This window comes from Danio aesculapii, chromosome 23 (assembly GCF_903798145.1).
Source record: "Danio aesculapii chromosome 23, fDanAes4.1, whole genome shotgun sequence".
NCBI classification, from domain to species: Eukaryota; Metazoa; Chordata; class Actinopteri; order Cypriniformes; family Danionidae; genus Danio; species Danio aesculapii.
The window spans coordinates 35,074,642-35,094,109 of NC_079457.1; the positions used below are offsets into that span (position 1 = coordinate 35,074,642).

General features: G+C 37.5%; 1 protein-coding gene across 5 annotated transcripts in view; it reads left to right on the forward strand.

The window, feature by feature from the left end:
- The window catches only part of mybpha (myosin binding protein Ha), a 33,307-nt gene extending 14,059 nt beyond the window's left edge, over nucleotides 1-19,248 (forward strand). For 2 of the 5 annotated variants that reach the window (XM_056449142.1, XM_056449145.1), the window contains 6 exons: nucleotides 2,036-2,195; nucleotides 5,405-5,574; nucleotides 10,941-11,127; nucleotides 11,356-11,404; nucleotides 17,018-17,068; nucleotides 18,677-19,248. In XM_056449142.1, coding sequence (XP_056305117.1) covers nucleotides 2,036-2,195; nucleotides 5,405-5,574; nucleotides 10,941-11,127; nucleotides 11,356-11,390 — 552 coding nt within the window. In that variant the 3' untranslated portion in view covers nucleotides 11,391-11,404; nucleotides 17,018-17,068; nucleotides 18,677-19,248. The remainder of the gene's footprint in view (nucleotides 1-2,035; nucleotides 2,196-5,404; nucleotides 5,575-10,940; nucleotides 11,128-11,355; nucleotides 11,405-17,017; nucleotides 17,069-18,676) is intronic. The other 3 variants (XM_056449144.1, XM_056449146.1, XM_056449143.1) reach the window with 2 other exon arrangements.
- The last annotated feature ends 220 nt before the right edge of the window (nucleotides 19,249-19,468 follow it).

Here is a 19,468-nt window from a genome sequence, read left to right on the forward strand (position 1 = left end):
TTTTAGGAGTCAATCAAACATAGTAACATCTTTTAAAAACAAGAATGATGCAGTCATAATAAGTCAGTAATGAAAGCTAAAAAAATATTTTTGTGGGTTTATACATATATCCCACCAAGTAAGAGTGACATTTATTTCATACACAATTCAACACACAGGAAGATTCTATTGTACCACTTCCATTTTATACAAACTATTTACACAATAGTTTTGGGTTAGGGTTAGAATGAAAATAGTGCCAAGCAGAACCAGAGAAGGATACGTGTGTATCTCAGCACATTACTGCAGTGTTTGTTCCTTAATGAAATCAGCTTATAAAGAATCTATCGCTTCATCTGTAAATGGTTCAGCCATGTTGAATTAATTGTTTGAATTCATGATTCAGTCAGTCCATTAAGACAGAGACTTTCTTTGTCCTACTGGTAGTCCCGTTTTTATACATAATGCCTAATGGTACCAAAAAAACAAACAAACAATTGTATTAGTGGTTTATGGGCACTTATATACATTTTACAGTCTAAAAACCATTTTCATTGTCTTACAATGCCCCTACACCTAAACCCAATCCTCACAGAGAACTTGTGGCAAATCTTGAATGTGAAAAGATGTTAAGTATGATTTTGAACGGTTTAGAATTATGAGGACACAGGGCATGTACAACAGTGTAATTTCTAGGTCATGTCCATGATATAACATTAATTAATGATTACACCGATTAATTTAATACAGTATCCTAAAGGTGTAATCACATTTAACCTTGCTTGGCAGATTTTTGTAGTCAAATTCAATCATTGTTAGCAATACTGAGTTTGACCTGCTTGGGTGGATTGTCAACATTTTCTAAACAATAACCATATTTTCACTGACATTGACCGTTTAGTTATGATTAATATGTATGCATGTAACAACACTTAATTTACCCATCAGCCAAGCCTGTAAATCTAAACGGAGAGTCTTGAGACTCTGCATATGGATGTGACATGTCTATCTATAAGCTTGTATCTGGGTGGTTGAGGCGTAGGTCGGATGACTTGTTGGCGGGAGATCATCAACTTGGGAAGGTGTAAAGTGCTGACAGATCGAGAGGGCTCCATGATGACATCTCATAACTCTCACTGTCATGATGCGAAGCATGATACTAAACAGCTAGCTTGATGTGAACACAAGATGTGCAGAGAACACGAAGTACAAAATCACATCATCTAAAGACACTTTAGCCAAAACCACAAGTGGTCCCCTTTGATATTTATCACTAGTATGTTTATTACAAGGAAACCACAGGGCAATATTTCTCATTTACTCTTCCTCCACTAATTCAAAACACGTTTATTTCCTCTGTTGAACACAAAGGAAGATTTATTAAAGAATGCTGGGGAAAAACAGCCATTGACCTCTATAGTAGCCTATTATGTGTTAATATATGGCCTACATAGAATACTCTCAGTAAAAGCTACAGTATCTAAGACTGTCTTGCAAAAAGTTTTACAAATTTTACTGACTTTGTACTAATGTACTTTTTACAAATTATTAGAAGAATCTTCAAATCCAAAGTAATAAGCAATTTAAATGGCTAAGGATGTCACACACCTCTGATTTTCAGTTTGCTTTTATAGAAAACAGGGAAACACCAAAAATTCTTAAATATGTTGTCTATTTTATACTGCACGGAACAGCTTTATAACAGAACCCTGATTGCATTTAGTATAATGAATTTTTTTCCCCACATGATCACGAGCTGAAGATCCAGAATCGGAAGATCCATAGCTGTGACATAATAAAAGCTCCGCTGCTTAAGTGATGTCTCTCATTAGCAATTGCTTTGACTTTTACGTTTTACAACAGCTTCAACAGTCCCGTAGGATATGATAAAGACCACAACTTCCACGATTCCACACTCTGTCATCATTACTGTGTCATCAAAATACACCTTTGTTTGTCGTGAATATGCACCCTCTAGTGGTGATGTTATACATTGCATTTAAATGTATGTATTGTATCTATTAGAAGCAAACTTGTGTTGTATTGTTTTTGGCAGGAGTGGTTCACGGTTCTGGAGCACTTTCATAGGTTGAACGTTACTGTCACCGACCTTGTGATGGGAAATGTATACACCTTCAGGGTTTTTTCTGAAAACATGGTCGGAAGGAGCGAGAGTGCCACTGTTACAAAAGATGCTGCTCGTGTTAAGAAAACAGGTGAGGTCACGATATTTTACTGTTTTCATCATTGAAAATATTCTGAATTGTTTTGTACATTAAGTTGGTTAATTAAAATGATTTCTAAAGAATAAAGTGACAACTTAAAATTGGAATATTTCGCAGTAGCAATTTTTACTCTATTTTTAACCTTAATGAGTATGAGATCTTCCATGAGTATTTAAGAAAAAATAAATGATCTTACAACTAAGAAACCTAGAACAGTACTATAGTTGTGACTACACAGGGCAGATAAATGCATGTTACATACCTCCCATTTGATATTGATGTAACAATTTGTTATGTTTCAGCTGTGACTAACCTACAAGCGAATTGACTGTAAAGGGATAGTTCACCCAAAATAAAAAATACAAATTAGATCATTTTTCTTTCACATCACACCACATTTCTCCCTCTCTCTCATGTGGTATTTAACCTTTCTGAGTTTTTTTTTCTGTTAAGAAAAAGAAGATATTTGAAGAATTTTGGTTGATGAGACCCATTAACTTCAATAGTAAGGGTACAAAAAAAATCCATGGAAGTCAATGGGTGCCACCAACCCACTTTTTTTTTTTTTTTTTTTTTGCAATTAGAAAATACAAATGATCTTATTTTGTGTTCAACAGAAGAAAGAAACTAAAATAGGTTTGAACAAGTGTGTTCAAAATGTAAATAAACGATGACAGAATTTTCATTCTGGGGTAAACTATCTCTTTAATATAATTAATATTAACACATGTTACTAAATTAACTATTCCTTTAAAACAAGTGGGACAACTTGGTCCGGTGGCACATATTGACAGGACATACTAAGTGCTCCTACCTTGGGAAGATAAGACTTGGCTCTGGCTTGAGTGATAATGACACTTTTCATTCCTTACATCAGATCTGCATGGCGGCATGGATTATACTGCGGTGCTGCAAAACTAACTATAGTTTAGCAACATGCATTTCTCAGTTTCTCAACATGGGTATAAGGTCAAGTAAAGGTCACTGACACAGAACTATTTGCTTTTTCTTAACGTTCAGTCTGTTGTAACATTTCTACACCAGGACTTGATTGCAAAAATCATTTAGAACTTGTCTTCACTGTGTAGAAATACTACTTTAGGTCACAATCATCAACTGTTTGATTGGTTACCCTACAAACTACAAGTTGATTTGGGAAGTAGGTTAGTCACCTGCTGAAAACTCTTGCATTGTTTGTATTTGTTTAGCATTGTTGGTAGTGTTGGCAGGTACTTTTAGCATGTGTAAAACACAGGAATGCTGGTGGGTCAGCTGAACTAACATAAATGTGGTTGAAAACAGCAAGATGCTAGCACTATATACCAACTCTAACCAGCAAAAATCAACATGGAATTCATGATAAATGTATTGTGTATTTTTAGCAGGGTTTATTAAGATTAGCTTTACTACAGCGTAGAGCTGTCAGTCCATTTTAATATTTAATCGCAAGTAATGCCATGAGATAATCGCAAATTAAATTATTTGGTCCACATGGACCTTAAATTAATACAATGTTTTATTTTGAAACTGCATAACAACAATATCAGGTACATAAGATCACACAATAAAAAAAGAAACATTACATTGTTTTGTAGTGATGCAACAAAAATGAAAATTCTTTCCTGAAGCATCGTTAATGTGTTAATGTCAATAGACATACTACAGGGTTATCTAATCCAGTTTCTGAAGGGCCACGGTCCTGTGGACAGTATCTCATAAAATATCTGAATCAGTTAATTATGGTCTTCAGCCCCTATAAAATTTTAGGTAAGTGGACTGAAGCTGGCTAAAGCTAATTTCTACAGAACAGCATCACCACAGCTGCAGGTTTAGACTTCCCTGCTGCAGTGCTGTAATTAGTGTACTTTCAGTTCACTATGCTTTATCTCAGATGCCTAGTCATACCTTCCTCTTTAAGCTCAGACCCTATAGTCATAAGCAGCTAAATCAGATAAACTAAGCTTTTCAGCAAGACGTCATAATAAGAGAGATGAATGGGAGCATGTACTGAAACTGAACTCGGAATAAATCTCCAAGAACTCTCCAAGAAATCTTTTGCTATTTACCCTGTTTATCTGTTATTTCATTCCTTTCCCTTTTAAATCTAGGGTCTCCAGTCCTGGTTCTGAAGGACTGCCTTTCAAGCAGAGATTACTGTAGCTCTCCGGGCATAAATGAACACTACTGAAGCAGCGAATCAAACCATCCTTTAAATTTTTTTATATATTTGAGAAGTGCACTTATTAAATCCCATATTCACAGAATACTCAGTGCCCAACTGTCTGCACTTATGGCATATTCAGTTTCTAAATTTGTGCACTCATATAATTCATTTAGAAGACAAACATTATGGGAATAACATATGGAATAGTAAATGATGGTATAGGGCACAGGTGTTCAACGTGGGAGCTGTGGCCTAATGGTTATAGAGTTGGACTTGTGATCGGAAGGTTGCAGGTTCATAGTTCCATCTCTGGCAGGGATTGTTGTGTGGTTGAGCATATAACCAGCATTCTCACCACCCTTCAATACCACGGCTGAGGTGCAGTCCCTTGACCAAGGCGCTGATACCCAGTGCAGCCAGTGATGGGTGTGTGTGCACTTGGATGGAAATTGTGCTCCACATTTAGTGTCTCTCTCCGGCAGAGTATAATCCAGGAGATGGGCAAAGTTGGTTCTAGAGGGCCCTTGTTCTGCAGAGTTTAGCTCCCATGCTAATCATACACACCTAATTGTATCTTTGTGGTGATCTTGAAGATACTGATTAGCTTGTTCAGGACTGTTTGATTAGTGTTGGAGCACAACTCTGCAGTAAATCGGCCCATTAGGGCCAAATTTGCCCATCCTTGGTCTTATCCAATTCAATGATTTATGCTAAGCTAAGAGTGCTTCCTTCATACCAAGAGATTAGCTGAATGGATTTAATAATGATACAACTCAATTGTGTAACCCTAAAGTAGGTGACTTGTAAATGAGTTTATTTCCAAAAAAAAAGTGGAGTGTTACTTTGTATTCATAGCTGCTGCATTAGCATTCAGATGGACAATATTTGCAGTTGCATTGTACATCCTCAATTAAATATGCCTGATCAGTTTGTATCTGACAAATAACCCACAAACTAGTGGAGTGTAAAGCATGTAGTTTTGCACATGCTTAGCTCTAATGTCATGTAACAGCTGAACTCTTTGTACAACTGTCAGTCCCGGCTGAGGTTGTTGTCCCCCTTTCTGTAGGCATTGTCTACAAGCCACTTGAGTACAAGGAACATGATTTCAGTGAGGCTCCCAAGTTTACAGCCCCCCTCAAAGACAGAGCTGCCACTGTGGGCTACACTGCCAAACTACTGTGTGCAGTCCGAGGCAGTCCAAAGGTAAGAATGATCTTTCAAAGACACAGTCTCAGTATCAATTTATTTTGTTGGTCCCTTTTGCACAATTAGTTGACGATAAGTTGCACTGCAATTTCATGCCAAATAATTCTCATTAGACTATTAAAAGTCTGTCTGCTTAATTCCTGCTGATACTGCTCCATCAACACAACACACATTCTCTGACTTTAAGAAGCTTTGCAAGTACACGTCGAATTACACTAACCCTAACCCCAACCTTACAGTACAGTTTACTAATATTCAGTTGAGAATTAGTTGGCATGTAGTTGCAATGTAACCATCAATATACCATAGGTTCTCCTTGCCCCTTCCACATTTTCTGCTGTAAACAATTAACCAATCATTATCTACTTGTTTGGATGCTAGAATTAGCTGATGCGCTGCTACAAATATACTTCTAAAAGAGTATCGTTGTAACTCAACAGCAGCTGTCAATAGTCCAACGATGGTATCAGCATGTCCAAACGTCCTTGGATTCAAGCTCAATAAATAGCTTATGCCTATTGCTGCTGTCATAAAGTACAAAAAGCTCCATGCTGTTGGCCGTTCTTGCTGACCACTGAAGCCAGCTGGTAAGCAGTCATGTGGGGACTGTGTTAGCTTGTAATTCCCAAGGAGGGGGACGGAGACTCAAGTTTCGAGAACAGCTGAGATAGATGCAAAATCTTGGGTGAATGCAAATCCTGACAAGTTAGGCTTCTAAGACACCACAAAATTCTTGTTCATTACAGCTTGTCCGAAGGGGCCTGCTGTCTATTTTGTGCTTACAGAAGTTCCTGAGATGTCCGGGGAGTTTTGAGCATGTCGGATGAAATTAAAAATGTAAAACTCTCAAATCAACAATAGAACATAATGAGTTTCAACACCTCAACTATAGCCTCCTTAAGAGTAATGGTAGAGTATTTGAAACAAGCATTCAGCAAGATTTGATTGACTTAAAAGAGTTTAGGTGGGCACAAAGTCTAGGAGTTGTTTGTCCCCCAAAAGCCAGATTAAAAGCTGGACTAAAGTCCATGCTTCATGCTGGTTTCCAAGGTTCCCAGGGTTTCTAGAGCTTTTTGACAAAGTAATGTTCCTCCATTGTTAAGAAACTGTGCTGTTCCATCAATATCTATAACAGTTGTATCATGGTTACTGTAGGTTTTTCTTTTACCATTTTGATGCTACTTGGGCAGCATGGTGGCGCAGGTGGGTAGCACAATCGCCTCACAGCAAGAAGGTTGCTGGTTCGAGCCCCGGCTGGGTCAGTTGGGTGTTTCTGTGTGGAGTTTGCATGTTCTCCCTGTGTTTGCTTGGGTTTCCTCCTGGTTGCTCTGGTTTGCCCCACAAGTTCAAAGATGTGGTATAGGTGAATTGGTTAAGCTAAATTGTCTATAGTGTATGTGTGTGAATTGACAGTGTATTGGTGTTTCCCAGTGATGGGATGGGCTGGAAGGGCATCCGCTGCATAAAACAAATGCTGGATAAGTTGGCAGTTCATTCTACTGTGGCCACCCAAGATTATAAAGGGACCAATCCGAAAAAGAAACATATATGAATGAATTTTGATGCTACCAGATTAGGATACATCTGAAATACATTTAGTGGGCTTTCACATTGTGCATGTTTGCTGGGTGCCATACATGCGCTTAGTTGAAGTTTTCAGTAAATACAGAACATATACACAAGTAACTTTCTGGACATTTACATGTACAGTATCTAGCCCCAGTTCCAGTGCAACCCTACTCAGTCCACCATCTTAAATTCACTTGAGTGAGCATGTTTCTTAGTAGACTTAAATAGAAAAACATCATTATACTCTAGGACATTCACCCAGATGGTTGTGAAGAGAAACCTGGATCAGTAACAGTTAGAAATAATACCATGCCAAGTGGTGCTGAAGGGGAATCCCTTACTATCAACCAATCACTGTATGCATGGTTAGTAATCATGCTGCCAACCCCACCCGTACTCTTAACTTAAAATGTCTCTAATCGTTGGTACGTTTGACTTTGTGAATAGATTTCAAGAAAAAAACGCTTAGCTAAAAACTTTCAGTGTTATTTAGGAGAACTATTATTGGTCAGATAAAATGTTTTGTGAATATGGGCCCAGGTTTGTTATATAAACTTAAACTGCTCATGGGAATTGATTTGTCCATCAATGGATGAAATGGTACAATTGTTTTTAGCAAGACATATTCATTATCTTGAACAGTCTGCAATATCACTGAGCTTATTATTTCTGCCAGTTTGTGAAATCAAAGTTCAAAACAGGTAATTAGATGTTTGTTTAGCAAGATTCCAGCTACAGTCTGTCTGAATTTGCCATATGAAAAGTTAGTGCAAAGAAAAGTTAGTGAAGAATGAAACTTAAAGCAGGTTTTACATTTAAAAAAAGGTAAATAAATTGAAATCGACATAGTGTCAGTGTGCCCATTAAGATTTTTAACCAAAAATTGACGTCCGCTGTGTTTAAAACCACAGCTAACAAAATTAAAGCCTGTTGATGTTGTTTTCAACTGTGCTGCTCAAACTTTATCACTTCCTCTAAAGGTTTAGCGTAGCCTACGCCTGAATGAGGATCAAACTAACTTTAAATTGCTTCAAATAAAACCAAATCAAATCGAACACCTCAAAGTGATAATGTTTTCATACCAACATGTTAAACTCATGCAGGACAATATTTGAATCTCTGTGAGATGTTGAAATCTGAAGCAACTTAGCATCTAATTGACTCCATCTGTAAAACCAAACATATTAAAACCCAGAGAGGATTTACAGTGTGACTATTATTATTATTTTTTTTTTTTTGTGGAAAGTTACCCATGAAACAGCAGGATATGAGTAAGCATAATAAGGTTATAGTGCTAACAGAATGCTGAAATTCTTGACCTATGTAGTACAGTAACATGCCACTCCAGCTCATGAACCTTGAATGGGCAGAAATTCAAGACTGGGATGTGTGACATATTATAAACGGACCGTGACACCTCTAAGTGTGTGCGAGGTATAAAATTTAATGAGGCTACAGGAGCGTTAGCACTGGAGTTTGGCATAGCTTCAGTTACACCAGTTGTGAGCATTACTGTGGATTAATAAATGCATCTTCAGTTAGTATTCCATGTATTAATTGCAGCTACTGTAATAAAATAGTATTTTATCTAATTGAGCGAGTGTTTAAATGTTAATGTGTTAAATGCATTTGCTATACAATCTAGTTTTGGATCACTTCTGCCCTACAAAGGCTAGTAACTACATATTTTGTCAAAATTGAGTTAAAGCCTAAAAAAAAAAATAAAGCTATTTTGTTCAGTGTAAGTTTCTGCATAGACACTGCACTTTGCCTTTGTAGAGAAGGCTTCAAGCACATCATGATTTTGCCAAGTACGATGTGATCCTGGATTAACATCTATGTTGATCCTGGAACATAATTTTTATTCCAAAATGTAATCTATACCTATTCCCAACCTTTACCCAACCATAACTGTAAATGATTCCCAAAATTAGAGGGAAATAATAGTTTCATGTAGAAGTGCATAAACCTAACTGTAAGCCTAAACTTAATATACTCTAATGGCCCGTTTCCACTGAGTGGTACGGTACGGTTCGGTTTGGTTTGGTACGCTTTTATAGCCGTTTCCACTGTCAAAAAGCGTACCGAACCGAACCGTACCGTACCACTTTTTTGGCACCCTTTCGAAAGGGTACCAAAGACGAGAAAGGGTACCAAAAGGCGGAGCTAGACGCGCAGCTGAACGCTATTGGTTTACAGAGATACGTCATTCGCTTACGCAACAAGCCAGAATGAAAACAAAAAACCCGCCATGTTTGAAATACACAGCCGACGAGCCGAGACATTACAGCGGAATGATTTATACATATAATAACGAGCCATGGTCGACCTGGGCTCAAACAAACCTTGTCGTCGTCTTGATAAACAGCCACAAAGCCAAGAAGAAGAGCAGATTTACCCTGTGCCCCGTAGTTTTTTACGAGGCAGTCTGAGGCGTGAGCGGTTTTCGCTTTCTTGCTAGCGCGAGCGCACGTCTAACATTATATCTGAAATAACAAACTTCTTGAGCTGATGATAATTACCTGCGCTTGATTATTGATGTGCTTTTAAAACCCGATCCTGTCAGACACTGACAAACGCGAGAGTGAAGCGTGAAGAAACAAAGGAGAAGCCGGAAAAAAGGAGCACATTATTTCTCAGCAAACATGAACAAAATGCCATGTATAACTAACTTATTATCTTCACATTTTGGACTATTATGAACTCAGATTGACGGAATTACTGTCTAACAGAGGCTACGTGTGCTGCGGAAGATTACAGACACAGATGAGAGGTTTTCACTGACTACGCTATAATTTGTATTGTTTTGAACCTAAATACGGACGAAAATGTCTGCTGTGTGTAGTTCTTCTGTAGTTGGTAACATTTCGGAGACTGTAAGGGGCTGTATGTGTTTATATATGTTCATTTATTTAGTTATTTAATATAATTACAGACGTTACAGTATGCTGTTTCGCACTGTCATTGATCTGCAGTTATAATCAACTCATGTTCATTGAAAAATTACTAATAAACATTTCTACACAAGTATTTATGTGTATGAAGCATCTGTTTTGTGAGAAGTGCTTCTTATATGATATGTAAGTGACCTGTACAGCTTTATTGTAGACATTTCCTCGAGCGAGAATGACGTCGACTGAAACTGTCTGTCATACACCACGCCCACCAAAAGGGTACCCTTGTTAGTGGAAACGCAAGCCTCATAAAGGTGACCCGTACCAAACCGTACCGTACCGGTCAGTGGAAACGAGCCATAAATGGTAAACATATCCCTTAATTCTGATTGGCTGATTGGAATGTTGTTCCAGGATCAACATAAATGTTAATTCAGGAACATGTCCTACTTGGTAAAATTAGGTTGGCAAAGGATTCCAGTGGGAAATCGGTTTGATGCCAAAACCTGATGTCCTTTAGATGACCAAAATTATGTTACAAAAAGTATTAGAATAATAGAAAGGTTTATTTAATCTGAAAGCTTCAATTACAAATCTACAATGGATTTCGTATCCCTACAATGCATGTAAACTACCTTGTTGTCAGTCAAAATGACAATTGCATAAAAAAAGTTAAAAAAACAATTACAGAACAGTCTTGTAATAACTTTTGACGTGTGTTTAGACGCCAATGTTAGATGTCAATTTGAAGTAGTTTTGACATCAAAGTAGTCAATTGACATCAAATCTATTAGCATCTTTCACATGTTTTTTGATGTCGTTTTGACATCAAGGACATCTAGGTTGCTAATATTATTCATGGCATCACGTTTAAAATGGCTTACATTTTGTATTCCACAGCCCAAGATCGAGTGGCTAAAGAACCAGATGCTCCTAGGAGATGATCCTAAATTCAGGCAGATCAACAACCAAGGAGTGTGCTCTCTCGAAATCCGTAAACCATCCAGCTTTGACGGCGGTGTCTACACTTGCAGGGCCAAGAATGCTCTCGGTGAGGCTACAGTTGCCTGTAAGCTGGAGGTCAAACGTAAGTACAGGATCGTTTGCTCTTTGCCTGACACACTATTGCTACAAGGTGCATTTCAAGCTGATTATAGAGACATTGATCCTTTAAGGTGTTTATCCAGGAGACGAATGGCAAGCAAACTTTTTTCTGCTGACTATGAATAATATGAGATTATTTTAAGCATGTATGAATTTGTGCGAGATGGGAACCATGATATGCTGATGAACATTTGTATTTCTTTTTCACCAGAGGTGACCATCCAAGAGGAAAAAGACAAGAAATAGGTTGATGTGCACAGGTAACAAAAAGCTGAAATATTCAAATTCATTTTGATGTCAATATGTAAATTATTTAATGATATATCAGTATTATTTATGAATATAAAATAAGGATGATTATTTTTGTTGTAAAATGTGATTAGTTACTGTAATTAAAATGTCACGCTGTTAACAAGTTGACATAAAGTGAGTGAACACGTTAAGTTGATTTAAATTTTATAATTAAGCACATGGGCGATGGGGTGACGCAGTAGGTGGTGCTGTCACCTCATAGCAAGAAGGTCGCTGGTTCGAGCCTTGGCTGGGTTAATTAGCGTTTCTGTGTGGAGTGTGCATGCTCTCCCCTCGTTTGCATGGGTTTTCTCCGGGTGCTCCAGTTTCCCCCACAGTCCAAAGACATGTGGTACAGGTGAATTGGTTAAGCTAAATTGTCCATAGTGTATGTGTGTGAATGAAAGTGTATGGATGTTTACCAGTGATGGGTTGCAGCTGGAAGGGCATCTGCTGTGTAAAACATGTGCTGGATGAGTTGGCGGTTCATTACACTGTGGCATCCCCAGATTAATAAAGGGACTCAGCTGAAGGAAAATTAATGAATGAATGAATTATGCACATAGTTTATTTACTTAACAATTTAAGGGGTGGTTCAGGGTTTATTTTTAAGGCTTGGTTGTGTTTATAAGATGCCAAGCAATGTGAGCTTATGCTTCATTTGTAAAGAATCAGCTTATTTTTTCATATATCTTACTTTAATAATATATTGCGACTCAGCTAACGAGACAACGTCCTATTTCCTAGTTGTTCTAAAAGCCCACACTCAAGAGGCTCTGATTGGTCAGCTAACACAATGTGTTGTGATTCGCGGATGGGCTCCACCATACTCTCTAAAATAAAATCTGACAAGTGTCTTTTACATATATTTGGGTTATAAACATGTGTAAGTAATATGAAACCTTCACATATCATTTGCGAGTTCATTATTTGAGAGGTAGAACACAGAAAGCGGTCACATCCTTGTTTACGTCCTCACTACAACATACCGTTAATGCTAGAAACTGTGCATGTAATAGATCAATTTTAACAAATTAAAATAATTAGAGATTGTGGCTCACAATCCACAGCTTCATCTAATATGATTGGAGCTGCTCCTTCTTTGAGGAGTTTTTAGCCAAATCCAGCAATGAACTGGAAGAGATTCTAGAAGCTGTCCTTTGTCAAATCCTAGCTATATCTTTTTTATAATTCTCTGGAACATAATTAAAATTAAACTGTTAGTACTTCTCTCTTTGTGTCATGTTCTTTGCACCTTCGCTGCGCAGGGTGTGTGCACATGATGAATGCACATTACCTGAAGTGTTTGTGATCTCACTAACCCGTATGTATTTTTTTGTAGTCCCCAAACTTCTCTGTAGGCTAAGCTAACTTGGTAAAACCCAATGTCTCATTTTGCATTGAACTTTGAGCATATTACATTCAGAGATGTTGTTTATCTTTACATAGCTACATTACACATCAACTAAATTTAAAATATAATATCGTACTGTACCACCCCTTTAAGGCAACAGGTTAACTCACTTAAGTAAGTAAACTTGTTGTATTTACAGCCATTTGTTGACTTTACTTAAAGTAAAGTCAATGTATTGCTTTTTACTGTGTATTGTTTATGATCACACTGAAAAAAAAAACATGTTGTCCTTTAAACTAGTCCTTTAAACAGTGTAAAATAACTTGAATATCCCTGAAAAGCTGCAGTACATGCACACCAAAAGCATGTTTGTCATCTAGTAACATCGTTTTTAAAGGCTCTGTAAATCCTGATGAATGCACACGATGCCTTCAAGAAGGTTTCACCATTTCACCACTCCATTTCAGGTTCATGTACAGAAGCTACATCAGGTTTGAATTGCAGTTCAAATTTATAGCTTTAAAAAAAAACAAGAGAAAAAAAACTTTCAACCTGACACATTTAACCTGACCTTGTGAAGTTTGTTGGGTAGGTTGCTTAGTTTGGTCTTTGGTATTTATTTAAATTTAGGTTTGACTCATTTGCGGCACACAGCTAGACCAAACATAAACATCTAAACTTATTTGCTTCAGTTGACTAAATGCAACCAGATGAGGGATCTCACATCATTGTAGACATCTGTTTGTACACTATGCGTGTTCTATGAGTCTGACGTGTGATGGCAACTGTTTCCCCCTGTGAGACATCATACACAGGGGGTCTGCAAACCGTGAAAGCAGCCTCTCCCACTCAAAGAGGAGTGTCTGTTAGTGGTTGTGTGCACTAAAATTGAAGCTGTCTGTGGCCAGGCAGAGATCGGAAAACTCTGCATCACTTATTTTCAGAAAGTGGCTGCACACACCTCAAATTCACACGTCATATTTGGTTTCCCAGCACTGTAAGAAGTGTGTTTGCTGAATAGTTAGACACTTTAAAAACATACAAAGATAAAGGTTTGGAAAAATATAGTATTTTTTATAACCACTTCCAATTTCCAGCATGCTAAGTTTACAATTTCAAACAGAGAAATGTAAATATCGAAACAATGATTTCCTGTTGGTTTTTCCGAGTAGAATGATGGTTGTGGCTGACAGTACCTGGAAACCATGTTTTATTTGACAACACAGTCACACTTCAAACAAGAATAGCTAATGACAAATAGTAGCAATTTCTTTAATCCTGTTAACTTACATCTCTGTGGTAGATCTTTAAACTCACCAGCTCAACATGCTGTATTTGTCCACAAATGTCGCACAAAAGTGTTAATTATTTTAATTTAATTATTTTAATTTAATAATGTAGTTAGTTACACATTTGTTGCATAACATTCAAATATGCATGTATGCCAAAATGAGTAATATACAGTCACCAGCCATTTTATTAGGTACACCTTACTAGTACAGGGTTGGACCCCCTTTTGCCCTCAGAACTGTCTTACTGGAAATTTTGATCTATATTGACATGAAAGCATCACACAGTTGCTGCGGATTTGTCTGCTGCACATTCATGATGAAAATGTCCTGTTCCAACACATCCCAAAGGGGCTGTATTGAATTGAGAACTGGTGAGTGTGGTGGCCATTTGAGTACAATGAACTCATTGTCATGTTCAAGAAACCAGTCTGAGATGATTCGCGCTTAATGATATGGCGCGTTATCTTGCTGGAAGTTGCCATCAGAAGATGAGTACACTGTTCATAAAGGGATGAACATGGTCAGCAACAATACTCAGGTAGGCTGTGGCGTTGACTCAACGCACAGTTGGTACCAATGGGCCCAAAGTGTGCCAAGAAAATATCCCTTACACCATTACATTACCACCACCAGCCTGAACCTTTGATACAAGGCAGGATGGATCCATGCTTTCATGTTGTTGATGGCATATTCTGACCCTATCATCCAAATTTTGCAGCAGAAATCGAGACTCATCAGACTAGGCATCATTTTTCCAATTTTCTGTAGTCCAATTTTGGTGAGCCTGTACAAATTGTAGCCTGTTTCCTGTTCTAGGCTGGCAGGAGTGGCACACGGTGTGGTCTTCTGCTGCTGTATGCCATCCGCCTCAAGGTTCAGTGTGTTGTGCATTCAGAGATGCTCTTCTGCATACCTCGGTTGTAACGAGTGGTTATTTGAGTTACTGTTGCCTTTTTCTTCCAGCTTGAACCAGTCTGGCCATTCTCCTCTGACCTCTGGCATCAACAAAGCATTTGTGCCCACCGAACTGCCACTCACTGGATATGTTCTCTTTTTCTGACCATTCTCTGTAAACCCTAGAGATGGTTGTGCATGAAAATTCCAGTAGCTCAGCAGTGTCTGAAATACTCAGACCAGCCCATCTGGTACCAACAGCCAAGCCACATTCAAAGTCACTTAAATCACATCAGATCAGCTTGATCATGTCTACATGCCTAAATGCATTGAGTTGCTGCCATGTGATTGGCTGATTAAAAATTTGTGTTAACGAGCAGTTGGACAGGAGTACCTGTCACTGGTTGGTGAGTGTAAACCCATAATTATAGAAAGAGTCGTAGGCTGTTCTCAGTTTCAAGAACGCAGAGAACAGACTCGAGTTCTTGTGGAAACCGGTCCTCCCAGGTTACCTCAGAAGAACGAACTTGTGACACTGGAAGAACACACAACACGTCCTGTGAGGAATGAGATGCTGTGTTCTTCCCTGGTTCTTTCTGATGGTCACATGACCTTCACTCATTTTTAATGGAAAATTATTTAAACATTACAGCATTCATACAACGATTTATTGTTTTTGCCCCTTTACACAATATATACTATGCAAATAAAAAACCTTACAAATATACATTGCGCAATACAAATAAAACAAATTTTAATACGAATTTCAGCAAATAAACCCCCTTAATGTGTTTATGCCTTCATAAAAATTTTCATGGTGTTTACTTTCCCAGTCTCATTTAGGGAAACTCCTCAGATAAATAAGTTATATCTCTGAAGTTTAATAATAAATCTATATAGAATGCAGCACTTCCCACCTCCTTTATTCAGCTGCAATGACTTCTGGGACTTCTCCAGCAAGTTTTGCGCTCTAGTCTGCATCGATGTGTCCTCGATATCAAAAACACATTCGTGAACTTTCACGCGTCCTCTGTTCTTACGGTCTTGAGTTTTGAAACTGAACTTTGGCAGTTGATGATGACGTTACACAAGAACATGAGGATGCAAGATCGCTGAAGAACGCATATTAAGATACAGCCATAGTCACGAGTCAAAAAAACTAATATCATCAAATACACAGTTTTGTGTATTTCTATAATGCTAAGGTGTGTATTTAATTATTTAACTTTTAATCTGATTTGTGGCTATAGGATGTTACTATGACTCATTCTAGAATTGTGGGTACATATTAATCATTTTGGCATGCATATATATTTCACTGACATTCAACAAATGCATAACTGAATTATCATTAAAGTCAAATAATGCAAAATGCGTAAATGTGATGGGGAACATTTGATTCTGTTACTAATTGTTATTTTAAGTATTGTTAAACTTAACTACTAAACTACTAACAAAGTTGGCAGTAACAGAGTTGACATTTTCCACCATTTTGTACTTTAGTTCAAGATGCTAACCTTAAACCAGATTCCCCGTGGCATGTCTAAAACACAATTGTATACATTTCCAATATATTGCACTGTGTTTAAAGAGTGAGACATTCACTGAAATATCACAAAAATAGAGTATCGATGTATCCTAAACATTTCGTACAAAATAATTCGATGAATAATGACAAGCCTCAATGCCTTCCAGAGGAAGCCAGAGGATGTGACAACATCTGTGCTTCACAGATTGATTAGCATGTTTACAACTGATGTAACCGATTGTATGGATAGACGCAATGTATTATTTTGTTACAAAATAATATGGAAAATAGATGTGTTATGCAAATGAAAACACAAAAAAGAAGAATATTAGAATTGATTCAGAAATAAAGTCTTCCAAACCTTTACTAAAGAAGTGATTTCAGGTATCATTCAGGTATCAAAACATGTAATGCTCAATTGTTACGGTGGTCATTAATTGGCTTATTGCTGCACAGCTGTTTTTAATCTTGAGAATGGTGTAAAATGTAATGCTGCTCTCGAATGTTTTTGCAGTTCTCTTGTTAAGGAGCAGCAGGACACGATGTGAAAGAAAACTAAACAATGGTGAGCAAAGCTACAGTTAGCCTGTTTATCCCACAAAGCAGCTTCATTATGGTCATCTAAACACAATAGGTGCGTCCCAAATTGCATGCTTATGCACTATTTTAAGCCATTTTGTAGTATAAATAGTGTAAGTAGTGCATTCACACTGAGAATTCTAAACATAATAAGTGTACTATAATTACCCGGATGATGCACTTATTCAATCTGTAAAATGAAGTGTGGAATGATGGACACTTCACACACTCAATGACCACAGTTTTGCTCACGTAGCGGAAAGGGCGGGGCTTCGGGGCGCTCTTGTTGGATCACGTTATTTATTTTGGATTGTGAAAGCAAAATTCTCCCACGAGAGTGATTATAGCGCCTCCCAATGGTGAATACGGTTAAACTCATTGCAAGTATTGTTTGGTACTTTGGTCATTTATTTTTACTAATTTGGCAACCGCCAAACGTCATCAGGGAAACGGTTTGAATTTCTGCTTAGTAAAAAAACATTAGTGTTCTATTTGGGACAACACTGCATACATATACTCTGCTGTTGAGTGTGTAAGTGCATAAGTACATAGTGCAAGTGCATAGTGTGCCATTTGGGACGCGGTTGGCTCATCTTACATTTAATATTTCATTAATATAAGAATGTGTAGTATGTCTCTACTGTTGTATTATCAAACCTATTCACTGCATGTGTAGTTTAAATCACCACTTTTTTGGTAAATATCTATTCAGCTGATTTCTGGGTCTTTGCAGGAGCACTTTTAGTTTAAATGATCTTAGCTTAGCATAGCATCATTGAAAAAAATTTGATTCTTTTTTTTATAATTTTCTTGTTTAAAGCTTGACTTCTGTAGGTACATCACATATTAAGGCTGACGGAAAATAAAAAGTTGCTATTTGCAGGTCGGTATGACAAGGAACTATGCACTTATGGCATAATAATCTGGGAAATGTGTTGCCATACCATGGCTGCAGCAGGCACAATAATATGTTCAAATGCTGTGTAATATCATTGCGCCTACTGCAGCCATTTTGAAGGAGATGCAAATGGTCTAATCTGAAACAATGATCTACGCTAAGCTACGCTAAGGTCGGCTGAATGGATTAAAAAATGATAAAACTCAACCTTAAAATCCCTGCTGAAAAATCCAGCTTAAACCAGCCTAGGCTGGTTGGCTGGTTTTAGTTGTTTGACCAGCCTGGTTTTAGAGGGGTTTTGGCCATTTCCAGGTTGGTTTCCAGCCATTTCCAGCCTGGTCTTAGCTGGTCAAGCTGGAAAATGACCAGCTAAAACCAGCTTGACCAGCCTGGTTTTGGCTGGGCTCCCAGCAAGGGTGGTCAAGCTGGTTTTAGCTGGTCATTTTCCAGGCTGGAATTGGCTGGAAACCAGCCTGGAAATGACCAAAACCCCTCTAAAACCAGGCTGGTCAACCAGCTAAAACCAGCCAACCAGCCTAGGCTGGTTTTCAGCTGGATTTTTCAGCAAGGATGACTTGTAAAATGAGCCTATTATTTATTTCTTTTTTAAAAATGTGGTGTTCTTAAATAATGCATTCTGGGTAATGTGGTTTTCTGGTGTCTGACACAGTTATCTGTCTCTTCTTTCTCATGTAGATGTTTACAGTGGTGCAGGAGGATGAGCTGTTGTGTGCTCAATAATACAGTCTCAGCGTTCTCAACAAAGACTCAACAAAACACATGAAACAAAGGATAGTTTCCTGTTTTACTAGAAAAGCTACAGCGCCATGTTAGTTATGGCCTAAAAAATGTTTTTTTTTGTTTTGTATTTCTTGCATGTATTAGTTGTCTGTACCTGTTTCTAATGAAATCTCTGTGTCATTGAGAATTTAATAAGCACAGTTCTTGCAACCATATAAAATGTACAAAATTAGCATATTGTGCTTTTCATGTTTTAATTAGATATAATGCTGCAGTAAACAACAACAACAACAATGTATGCGATATTGTATGTCAAATCATGTTTAAATTGAGCTTGAACAGTGTTGAACTGATATTGTAGTCACTGGTCTGTTTGTAATACACCAGCAGGATGGCTAAATTAATGGTCATGAAGGGAATATTTATGAAGATGGTATGTGGTCTTCACAGCCCATATACTGGTTTTAAATATAATTGTAAACAGGCTTTAATTGACACCCTCACCAAATAAACTTCAGATGAAACCAGTTACTAACAACACTATTCAGCTGCTCTTGATGATATGGGGTTTAGATACATTCTGAAGTATTATTTACTGCCTAACTGATCTTAATCATATCGCAACTGAATCTAAAATAAGCACATGATATAGACTTGGCGCCCTTTGGCATGTAATAATTTTAAATATTATATATAATAGTAATTACTTAAATATTTAATAATAAAATATTCAGTGTATTATGAAAA